The sequence below is a fragment of the Leuciscus leuciscus genome (genome assembly GCF_965113295.1).
Source record: "Leuciscus leuciscus genome assembly, chromosome: 24".
Taxonomy (NCBI): Eukaryota; Metazoa; Chordata; class Actinopteri; order Cypriniformes; family Leuciscidae; genus Leuciscus; species Leuciscus leuciscus.
Genome location: NC_138723.1, coordinates 6,408,755 through 6,421,749, shown reverse-complemented (window position 1 = coordinate 6,421,749; position 12,995 = coordinate 6,408,755). Strand labels below are relative to the sequence as shown.

Genomic DNA, 12,995 nt, shown 5'->3' with positions numbered 1-12,995 from the left:
AGTGAAAAACACCAAATTCTGATTGTTCCTGATCATCCCAAAAGACAAAAGAAGAAGAAGAAATGCTGTTTTTTTTTTTGTTTTTTTTTATAATACAAAAAAAAAAGTCCTCTTGAAACTGGATAGCATTAAGGATTTCATAAGGGAGAAACCAAACAAATGTCATTATTCTCTTCAGCCATGAATAAAAACTGTTTTGCTCTGAGGTTGTTTAATTTAAGAATCAACATCTCAGATGTTCCTCGTAAAATCCCTTAGAAGAAAATCAAATGTTGAACGAGCTGTAGAATGAATTTATAGATAACATAGGCCAGATCATTTGGCTCATATTTTATTGAGATCGTATAAATTCAAGTGGAAACACATGAGATTACTAGGGTCATTTTCTGAGGAGAAAGCAGGGAACTTCAGTGACCCACAAGTCTCCGTTTGATCGCCATGTAACCTCACTGGTGTCTAGGAATAGCAACTGGGATACTGATGAGATGTTTTGTTCTTCTATTGCTAAAACGAAATTCCTTTTATCCTTCAATTTCAGTCTAAACCATCGCAAGCTGGTTTTTGGTGTTTCTCGGGGTCTGACACAGGGTCTTTGACTGAGAGGGTGGAGTATTATAAACCTGGAAAGTGGACAGTATGTTGACTGTTCCCATTTCGGTTCGTTTATTTTGGACTTAAGCGCACAGCTTAGTATAGCCGTGGTCTCCTAAACGTCAGAACAGTAGTATCTGGATATTTGCATTTTGTATTAAAAGCTTATTGAATTACTTAATGGATACCACATCATGCATATATGCGCTCTTGTACAAGTTTAAAATGTATCTTTTGGTAAATAAAACGTTATTCTTGGAACTGAATTGACCAGCTACAGTGCCTGCCTCATTCATATTTCCTGCAGGACTATAGTGTTATTAATATTATAAAGAGTCTGCTCTCAAACTCAAAATGAACGCAGATAAAACAATTTACAATGAGAAATGTTGTATTACCCATGTGAAAAAGAAGTACTATAGCATACTTTTAAAAAGAGTAGGGAAATAATATACTTTAAAAGAATATAGACTTAAGTGTGAACTGAATGTACAAATAAAATAAATTGTACTGTAAATGTATATTAAATTAGCGGAATTAGTGGAACTTTAGAGTGCTTTTTTACCTTAAGTACTTACATTTATGTGTAATGTCATTACTTTGATTATCTTCCAAATATGGTTAAAGTTACATATTCTATATTACACATAATGCACTGAGAAGCATTTATGGCATTTAATAAAACATACTTTAATGTAATTTCTATTGAAACTTGTATGTCATGATATTTAAATATATTTGTAGTTACACATCTGTATACTGTAAAACGTATTTTAATGACTTATCACAACTTGTATAATCAACTTATTAATGTGGTTCAGATAACATCATATTTTGAGTTTCTGTTTACTAAACCAATCTCATTCATTGTATTAACTAATTTTTTTTTTATTTCAATTAAGTACATTTTAAGTTAAACCAACAATAATTTAGTTGCAGTTTAGAACATTAAAAGGTTACACTTCAAATGTACTTCTATAAGGTTTGGTTTAGGGTTAGTTGTTTGTAATTAAGCATAATTGACTGTTGTTTCTATATTAAGTACATGCAATGTGAAGCAAGGTGACTGTAAAATAAAGTGTTACCCATTTAAAATATATTAACTTTAATTGTAACATTGAATAACACACTACAGTTAAAATTGTAATCAAGTCAACACATGACCAACAAGAAATAATTATGTACTGTAAAGTATTATCTGCAGTTTTTTTTACAGAAGTACACTACAAGTGCACACTAACCACACTTCTTTTTCACAAGGGTGAATTAGAAAATAATGTATAGCGTGCAATTATTATAAAGTGTTACCGAATATTTCAACTATAGTGACCTTTTTGATCCCAACATTCAACAAATTTAAAAAACTAGCATCTGTGGCCAGTGGCATAACCATAGCCGCTGTGTCTTATGAACTGACCTTACTTTTTGGATTTAAATTAGACCAATCTAAGTTACTGACTTAAACAAAAAGTTATGACCAGCCTTGTAAAACTAGTCTAAGCCGTTTATTCAACAGGCCATTGGTGTTGAAAAGGCCCGTAAGTGACAGGAACACTGTTCTCCTTCATAGCTGTTTGAAAAACTCCATGTCTAGTATCACACATGACTAAAGAGGAACGCAAATACAGAGGAATTCTGACCCCAGCTGCTCTGGTTTATAAACTTGGCTATCTCCAAGCAAAAACTGCATTTGTCCTGTGGAATCTCTTTGGCTGTATGTTGCACATACCAGTCATTGTTTTTACAGATATAAGGCATGTTCCGTATAGCGTCCAAAAATGAGGCCAGTGAGGGTTTGTTTTATAATAGTTATTGTATTAGTGACATCAGCACAGACGGAGTAATATCCCCATCACTCTTCAGCCTGAACACAAGGATTTCCTACCAGTTTGCAGGAAAGGTGGAAAGCTCCATTTTGTTGTAATTCTGGAAAATATCTGTCAACTGTGAGCCAAGACATTATGGGGGAACTGACACATTTTTCCCTTGCAAAAGAACAAAATTAGCTAAAATGCCAGTCTTGCAGAAACGTTGTACGTTTTTCCAATGAGCCTGTGTTGATATTCAAGCAAAGCAAGTGAACATTGTAATTTGAAATAAGAAACTTGGTATGTGTAAATGACGCACAACAGATGAGGATTTGACTCATATACAGATTTATTTTAAGAAGGTTCACTAATTGAATGACATTGTTAAGTGAATGTTATCATACAGGATTTCAGAGTTCAGACTTCATTAAGAGAACAAGTAAAGCCAAGCATCTTTTTTTTTCTTTTTTTTTTTTTTTTCTTTTTTTGGAATATGGTCACATTTTCTGAAATGAACAGGAAACATAGTGTCGTTTTTCAACCTAGAATGAACCTATGGCCCATGACCCGTCAAGCACAGCTGTCTCTTCTGGATGGACGTCATTTGGAGCACTGTACTGCTTCAAACTTGCTTGCGCAACAGAGTAAGACTTGCAAAAATGCTGAAACATTTGCTACTTGGTAAAAAAAAAAAAGAAAAAAAAAAAGAGGTTTTATAGGTTGTTTTCCTGGAAAGACAAATAACATGAAAAGTTCTCAAGAAACTCAAATGGTCACACATATATTCAGTGTAAAATTGATAATAACAATGTTAGTATTTATTTAATTTGTTTGTATGACAACTGGTAATACTGATATGTTTTAAAATTACATTATCTCAGCCCCCAAATCCTCAATTCATTTACAGAGTGCAAATCTTCAAATTTCATCCATATTAAAGTGGAAAGTTCATTCTCATTACACACGATGCCATTTTAAACATGAATACACATTAAAGCAATACTGTCATTAAGTTCAAAATGTTATAGGGTACAAAAGGAAAATCCTTTTTCTACAACACTCATTTTACATCAGTTTTAAACTAGAGGTTATTTCACGAATAGTGTTCCCTCTTATAAACAATACAACATATAAAACTGTTAACTTCACAGATGTTAGAATTAGATTATGAACTGAACAGTGGCCCAAACAAGTTTTGGACACTTACCTGTCTCATTTACAAGGAATTAGTTTCATTGCATTTTTTTTTTCTGAGACTTTTTTGGGTGACACTTTATTTTACAGCATCTTTGTTACACGTCACATGTCCTTACAGTAGTAACATTATGCATAATTACATGCAACTAACACTAAACCAAAACCTATTCGTAACCCCAATTTCGATAGTAAGTACATGTTGTTCATTTATTAATAACTCAGTACTTAAATGTAAAGTTACATTGTAACATGGACACCTTAAAATAAAGTGTAACCCTTTATTTTTAGGTGTACTTGTTACACCTTGTTACAATTTTACATTTAAGTACTGAGCTATTAATTAATGAACAACATGTACTTACTATCAAATTGGGGTTACAAATAGGTTTTGGTTTAGTGTTAGTTGCATATAATTTTGCATAATGTACTGTTGTTACTACAGTAAGGACATGTGACGTGTAACAAAGACTAACAAAGTGTCATATTTATCATTAAATGTATCCTAAATGTCCAAATACTTTTTTGGGCCACTGTATACTAAAACACTTGTCATTCCATGTTTGGCCAAAAAATATATATTTTGTATGATGAAATTAGATTTTAAAGAAGAAGTTTACAAACCAAAAATATTTAAAAATAGCTATACCTTGGTTCAAATGTTTTAACTTTAAACAATAAACATTCCCTTCTTGACTAACATATGAATATATACACTTATTATATACATACGTACATACGTTGGCATATGAAGTAAAGACGCTTTTCGATCATTTAATTTCAGTCATGTTGAACCATTATTAGAATTTTTTTTTAATGACATTTCATTTTGATTATGGCCATGACACAAGGTACGTTGCATCACTTCAATGAATCAGTCAATTCTGTGGGAATAAATTGAACATCCATAAAAATAATCTTCATTTGAACTATTATTTTTGTATTATGTGTTTTAGAAACGTGAACAGAATACCTTGAAAACTGAATATAATTCATAAAAAGGTGTCAGATATTAATATTTATATATATATATAGCAATAAGGCACGGATGCTGATCCCTATTGAAAATTACTGGGAATGATATAACCAACAGATAAGGCAATTTTTGTGTCAGGAAAGATATAAAGCCAAGTTGCGTATATTAAGCTGTTTCAAGTTACTGAGGTATAATACCCAGCTTCACATAAATATTTAATACTTCTCATCATGTTCAATTTCAAGCATTCATCTCCATTCTCAGCCCCTTGGACCCCTTAATCATTCAATGGGCTGAAAGAAATATTTGTTGGGTATTATATTTGGTGCCAGCTTGGTATCAAAGGGATGAACCTGCAGTGCAAAAAAAAAAAAAAAAAAAAAAAATCAAGTACTTCGCATAGTTTACCAAATTTATTTCCCAGTGGTCCCTTACATGCACTCTTTCTTTCTAGTGCAAGATTCACTGGATACTTCACTACGTCCTTCACTTCAACACCTGCTGTACAAGACAAAAAAACAACAAAAACGTGTAACTCCTCGATTTACAACAATCTGGCCAAAAAAATTACAACTAGCCAATATACTCATCCAACCTTTTACCATACTTAAGGCATTACGGGAACAAATATGATTTGTGTTAAACTGGCTACTTGAATCCTTTTGGATTAGCCTTTAAATAGTTCAATATAGTGACAAAACATTATGAAGACGGAAAAGTCTTTTGCTGATGAAAATGCCTTTTTCACAGTCTCTGCTTGCTTATACTATGTGGATCCTGGCCCCTGTAGAAGCTCAGACCACTGAATGGTCATTATGGTGAGCCCCGCTCAGGACCGTGTGGTTGATGGAGGACGCGGATCGGTCTGAACCCTCCACAGTCCCGTTCACGTTCTCCTGACGTTGACAGCACAGGATCTGTTTGAATGTGACGCTCATCTCCTTGTCCCGGTAGGAGTATATGATAGGGTTCATGGCAGAGTTGAATTCCGCTAAAAGGAGGAAGAATTTCTCATAGGTCAGGATATTGCAATTGGTACAGACCACGTCCAGCAAGAGAAGCACCAAACCAGGCGTCCAGCACACAATAAAAGCACCTGAAAAACAAAAGGAAATGGATGTAATTAATTTGAGGAAATTGCAGGATGTATTGTAAAAAGTAAAATGTGTGAAAGTAGCACAGTCAAGCTCAATAACTTTAGCTGTGCACTAAGAGATTTCTGAGAAATGCTTTTGAAAGTGGATCGGACCGAGCAGTACAACACACTTGTAGCCAATCAGCAGTAGGGGGCGTGTACAATCATGATGGGGGAGGAGCGAGGAATAATACTTTTATTCAGGATACGTCACAGCCTCTCGCACCTTATTGCTTACATACAGTAGGGGGCGCTATTGCACATCTTCTGATCGAGTACTGAATCTTCTGATCAAAATACATGTGAAGAAGCAGCAGCAGAAACAAGCAATACCAACGTGATCATCAGTATTAAACGGTACATAAATCAAGACTGCCTAATGTTACCAAATGAAATGTCGACCCAGGACGAGCTATAGGACTGTGAAGCTTTGATGAATGCGATCTACTCCATCTTTTGATCCATGTTTTGATCATTGTTCTGAATCCAATCCAGACGTAGTCTTTTACAAAAATGCGATTTTCTCAGCTTTTTGCTCAAAATTGAGCTTTTTTAATGAAACTTACTCACATTCAACTGTAGATAAAATAGAAGACAATTATTTATTTATTTTTAAACAGAGGCTCTGTTATTTCTTTTGATATATTGCATGTTCAGATATTACTACAACAAAATATTCTGGGAGCCAAGCAACTTGTGTGATAATGATCAAATGCTGGCGGTGGATGGAAACCTTTTTTAAAAATGCTGTAGTGAAAGAGTTAAAATACACTTGAACGTATACATTTATAAACTAAAAAGTAGCCCAATTTAGTCCCAAGGAGAACTGAAATAGTACACTTACAACTCACTTATAAGTGAGTATACATAAAGTAGCCTATACGAGGAAAATATACTTAATTGACTTGAATAATACTGCTATTGTTATAAGGGACAATGTGATAGAAATGTTGTTTAAAAATATATTTATTAAATGCTGAAAAGTATTCATAGTCCAATTAAAACTGATCTATTTTGGCCAATATTTGTGTGATATATTTCTATACTTTTTAGAGTATTATAGCATTAGCTTAGCAACATGCTAACAGCAAATGGAATTGAAACCAATTGCAAGTCAAGTGTCCGATGTGATTCATGTGAAGACAGGATTTGAAGGTTTCCTTCAGGGATGCTGTCTTAGAAGGTAGTTCCCAATAAAGCAATAGACTAAGTTTTGGATAGAGCCTACATCTCATAATATAAGGCAATGAATATCTGGCGTTTCAATTACTAGCAGAAGGGCAGGCAGGCATCCCAGTGCTTAAAAAAATCCCTATAGTAAATTTAATTTGTGCCAAACTTCTCCTTTCATATCCTTTCCTTATGAATCTAACCTAACATGACTTCGACAAACAAAATATGTTTACTGAAAAAGAACATTTTGGCCACAGTTGTTATTTTGCAAGATAGAAATACGTTTGCAAAAGCACTACTCTTCTTTAAGTCAAACGCAGCTGCTCTTGAATGGTTGACATCACTAGAAAGTTATGTGGAGACTCTCAGCCGTTAGATAAACTGCAAGCTGTTTCCAGCATGGCTTTGCCACATGTTTTGCTCTCTCTGAACAAACCCACCAGAGACGTGAACGAGGGGGACTGAAGACCGCGTTTGAAGTGAGAGATTCTCATACTTTTGTACGTCAAAGACGAAACCGTAGTTTTCTCAATACTGGTCCCCACACCCAAACGTCCAGTTGGTTTTACTCAGAAACTTGATGCCACTTTAGATTCAAAGTTCTTCTGAGAATAATGAGTCTCTAAATAAAAATATATACTTGAAATGAAGATGATTTCCGTCACAAGCACTTTCACTGTGGGTTCAGCTGTGAGAAAGGAAGCGGCATCGAGAGCTTCTTTTACACGAACATCTCAGAAAACTAATTTGAAACAGAGAATCAGCTTGTTTTGGAAGAGAGAAAAATCCCAGAAATGTTATGGTCTTGGTCGAGTTCAGGACTCCGAGTCCTTGTTAGTCCTTGGACTCAGGAGTCGGGATCATGTGGACTCAGACTCGATCCCGACTTGAAATCAAATAATTTGGTCTTGCTTACTATACTGTGGTGAACTGTGATATCAAATCTGTCAGCCTGCTGTTATAGCATACAGTAAATCTACTGATGACATGCTCTCTCAGAAACATTTAACTAGATTTTGCTAAGTAATATTTATGTTATCTAATTTAGGATGAAATTCGACATTGGTTAAATTGGAATTGAATCCACCACAACACCATTTTGATTTAATTCAGCCCTTTTGAGTGATTCTGTAAGTGACAATCGTGATATGATACCACATTTCCGCTTTCAACTACATGTAATAATTAGATGCACTGTATCCTTAAAGTGCGTTTTATGTAATAACAATTAGTTTGATGGATAACTGTGTGTTTGGGGTAAGTATTCCTCGCAGTGCTTCACAGACATACGGAGAAAGCCAATACCATGGGTGTGGACGAGTTAAAACGGAGTAAAACTGAGCAAGTTTAGGCTGACTGAAACTGCTGTTTAGAATGACTTCAAAGCCTTGTATGTTGGACCTCAAAAACGAATCATTCTCCAAATGCTTCATGGATTCATGCTTACAAACAAACATTTCAGTTTTAAAAAAGCACCCAGTTGAGGAGTATTGCTCATTTTAATGCAATGATATTTCAACCTAGATTCTGTATGTCGTAACTACAGGATATTGGTTAGGCACAAACAGGGCCGTAAAGACACCCCTCACCCTCCATTAAAGCCCTCTTCCACTTACAAGCTGAATAAGCAGCTTAAATTGGCAGCTGCTCAAAGCCTTGCTTCATCTTAGAGCAGGATTTCGATTTATTACTTCCGCAAATGCTTATTAACACCATCAGGCACAATGACTGGGGTGTTCAGGCGAACACTGCAAGAGATTCAGGTTCAGAGGCGAAATTACTTTGCCAAGTCACATGAATGTTGGGTTTGTCTAGGAAAATTTTTTTGGCTTTCCTTGACAAAGGCAAGAGATTGACCATATCTAAAGGAAAACATGGTTTCATGCCTTGATTCTATTGGAAAGTAGAAGCCAAGCGATTTATTGTTTTTCTGGTTATTCAGCATGTTTACAACACTTTAGTTTAGAGTCCAATTCTCACTATTAACTAGTTGCTGATCAGCATGCATATCAATAGATATTGGCTGTTTATTAAAGCACATATTAATACCTGATTCTGCATGACCATGTTCTACATTCCTTAATCCTATCGAATACCTAAACCTAACTTTACGAACTATTAATAAGTATAAATGAGGAGTTTATTGAGGAAAAGTCATAGTTATAGTTAGTGAGAACTGGACCCTAAACTAAAGTGTGACCTACAACACAATAATAGCCACTTTATATTTTTAGTGTGTTCAATTGGTGCTGGAGGGTTCTAGAGTCTCGTCAAGGGGCAACTGATGCAGAATGTGTTTTTGCATTCCACTACAACATGTTCTAGACAGACGTTTTGGACAATTGGACTCGTATCTTTTGCAGAATCTTGCACATGACATGGCATTCTCCGCTCAGAAGTTCAACTTTCTTGTGCAATATAACACAAAAGGTACAACAGCTGTCACTGGGATGGTACCCTTTCAAAAGGTTCTTATATGTACCATTTAGGTACTAATGTGTAATTTTAAGGTACTAAGGCTGCATTTACACTGCAGTTGATGCCCAATTCCAATTGGTTGACTATAATCTTCTTTTAAAAGTGACCTATATCCAACATCTGCATTTACACTATACACTTGATGAAAAAAGCCAATGTAGACATAAGGGGCTTTCGCACCGGAGGAACCTTTTCATAGTGTAGTTCTAGGAACTCCTTTTGGAATAACTAATTTAGCTCCTACTTCAGAGTCGGGTCTAAACCAGCACTATAGGAACTACCAGTGACGTTAGTGACACTGATTGGCCGAACACATGTGAAACACAGCGCCCGCTATTTAAAAAAAAAAGCTGAGTAAACACACAGATCATATATTTACTCCACAAACTAACTCTACAAACATGGAAAACAGTGAAAGATGGGCCTCTTAACCTTTACGCTGAGGAGAAAATCCAACACAACTTTGAGGGGACAGAGCCAAACATGATTTTGTATTTCTTTGTATTTTTATTTTTCAAAATAAATGTTACAAGATCAAGCGCACAGTTCCTATGCGGTGCGAACGCAACCAGGAAAATGTTCCTGAGGGAAACATTAGTTCCGGGGAACCACCCTGGTGGCTAGTTCCTATACTGACATGGAAAAGCTTAGGCCAAAAAAGAAGGAAAAACAGCACAATTTGCAACAGACACAAATGAAATGTTTTCCACACCATCTTTAAAAGTCACGGTCTCTTCGCCCCAAAGGCTCAAAAGACATAAAACTTCAGCATGAACCTTCGTCCTCCATTGTGCCATTGAAGAGAGTCATGTGATCGTGTTTAGTGTTCACCGGAGTTGACGTAATTCACCACCGTCACATTTTCAATGACGTACGATCTGTCCGCTTACATGGCAGACGCAAATGCACGTATCCATTGCATATCAGATTTACCTCCACATATGAATGAGGCATGAAACCGATCTGAGAATATAGGCATCGATGTGTTTTTTTCCTGCTTACACGTTCATGGGTCATATACAAAACAATCAGAATTGGGTCTCAACCATGTAATGTAAATGCGGCCTAAAAAACAACGGAGAACAAAAGTATAAAAACAAAAAATAGCGAAGTAGTCCACAGATGCCGTGTTCGTAATTTACAACAATAACCCCACATTAATTTGATCTCAAACCGATTAATTAGCAGATGTTATTACGTCATTAACGACAGTTTTATTGTTGAACCAACGTGGTTCGAACAGCAGACGTGCAACAAAGTTACTACGTTAAGCAGCAAGTTGTACTAAATGTAAATTGCAAATCATCATAACTTTTAACTTCCATGTTTTATGAGACTAAAAATAGAATTGTTATTTGAGCAACTTGTCAGAAATTATATTGATTTGTGTAGTAATTTTACAGCCTCTATCTGCTGCTTCCAACAGCACTGCATGATTCACTGTCACATGACAAACACTGACTCAAATTCAACAAACATCATGTAATCTTTAAAATCTAGAATGCAGAACTAACCAGTGTCTATCAACATTATCCACCCACGAGTAGAAGTTATCTCTGCAAAACAAGTGCTATCTTTTTCATGGAAAACACCACAACACATGGTCAAATGTTTGTGGTCAAAGATATGCAGCATTAGCAGGAGGCTGATGGGAACTCAGTGAGACAGAGACACCTGTGGAAGTGCTTAGTGCATGCTTTGCATAGCAGATTCCAGACTGGAGGATTTGCCAAGAGCACGGGCATTTGTTCTGCCCTCCCACTTCAGTTAGCTTTTCCTTGGAATTTCTGGGGAATTGGCTCATTAAGTCTATGTCTTACTCAAATAAAAAAAGTCAACTGATATTTTATGTGTTTAGTCAGTATTAGATGACAGTGTTTTGTGCTGATTTTTTCTTTCTCTTTTTTTTTTTTTTTTTTTTTGGATGGACACAAAGTAATTATAGAAGTATGGAAGCATGTGTCAAAACATAAAATGGTAATTGTGACTTTATCTCACAATTCTGACTTTTTTCACACTTACATGTTATAAAGTTAATATAACGTCTTTTTTCCCCTCGAATTGGACCTTATATCTCACAATTCTGAAAAAAAAAAAAGTCTGAATTGCGAGATATAAACTCGCAATTGCAAGAAAGAAAAAAAAGTCACAATTGTGAGATAAAAAGTCGCAATTATCTTTTAAATTGTTTCATTCCGTGGCGGAAACAAGCTTCCATATGGAAGTGAATCGGGTTGAGCTGTGAACGCAATTTAATACTGATTTCATGATTGAATTTGTGAATGGGAAGCTGATATTCAAGCCATCACTTGCATAACAAGATATGGCAGTTGTTTGTTTATATCTGACATAGTTGAAGAAATCTGATTCAACACCATTTGAATGGATGGTTGATAAGAAGATATGCAGATATACTTCCATAACCATGAACTCATTGCTGATTCATGGGCTGTGATGTTCACATTTCTCAGGAATCATGATTATGGCAGTTTCTGAGATTCACAAGGGGCAAGATGCCAGTAAAATCAACTAAATATTTTTACACGATAGATGCAACAGTCAGCTAATCATAATCTATGTTTTTATTTCAGAACTGGTCACTTCCTTCAAGAAACTAGGATGAGGAAAATCAAATTAAAATAACATTGACTAGCAAGTGTGTTTTTTTCCCCCCAAAATTGTATCTGTATGCCATGTAAGCATATCTGAGTATGTCATGTGATCCAGTAATGCTGATAAGGCAAGAAACAATGGCCTGAAAATGAAAATTCAACACTGGCAAAATGTGTTCAGAATGAAACACCCTGCTGATCTACACCCCACGAGTCCCGATGTCTCGTTTACTTGAGGAGCGGAAACCGATCCAATGATTTCATCATCACTGTAACTATGTTATTCAAATATACTTCATACGCCCTTGAGTAACTCTCAACAATGGATGAATCATGCCTTTGAGAAGTAACAAAAGCTGATTTCATTTTAGCTTGTGGAAGTTATTTGTAAGTGTGGGGAGAAGCAGAGTCTCATTGTTTCCTGGAAAGTTCTTTTTGGTGGATATATGATGAAACCCTGGATTGGCATCATTGCTTTACACAGTGATGTGACAGCAGATCTCACTATAGAAAAACAAGCACCTGGTCTGCCAGAACAAGCTCAAGTCATTTATAATTAATGCATATGGTGAATGTAGTGCACAAAAGAGAATTTTGGGAAATTACAATGAACTGTAATATACAGACAAAGCCAGGTAATAGAGGCTTTATTTTAAAGAGGCTGTATTCTACACTTTAGCCTTTGATTTTGTTTCCTGAAGTCCACCTTTAACTCCAGCAAATGTTTCTGTTACGTCTCTGTTGTTCCATAGTTCCTGGAGCATTCACAGTTTATATGGACTGCACACAGGATAATGAAGAACTAATCGAGACAGAGCTGAGGAACATGTATGGTATTTTGTTGTAATGTACACTACCAGTTTACACAATACACAAACTGCTACTGTACCTTTAAGACTTCTATAGTGAAAATGTCTCACGGGACTGGAAGACTAGAAAACCTCAATCTTTTTAACTTAATTCAATCAATGATTTGTTTTGTTGTCTGACATATTGGCAACAAACAGGCAAACAAACAAATCCCATTT

At 35.5% G+C, this 12,995-nt stretch overlaps 1 protein-coding gene across 1 annotated transcript in view; it reads right to left on the bottom strand.

Moving 5' to 3' along the window:
- Positions 1–2,730: 2,730 nt before the first annotated feature.
- lpar1 (lysophosphatidic acid receptor 1) overlaps positions 2,731–12,995 on the bottom strand; it is a 28,622-nt gene continuing 18,357 nt past the window's right edge. The window contains exon 3 of the mRNA XM_082157695.1: positions 2,731–5,665. Coding sequence (XP_082013821.1) covers positions 5,364–5,665 — 302 coding nt within the window. The 3' untranslated portion in view covers positions 2,731–5,363. The remainder of the gene's footprint in view (positions 5,666–12,995) is intronic.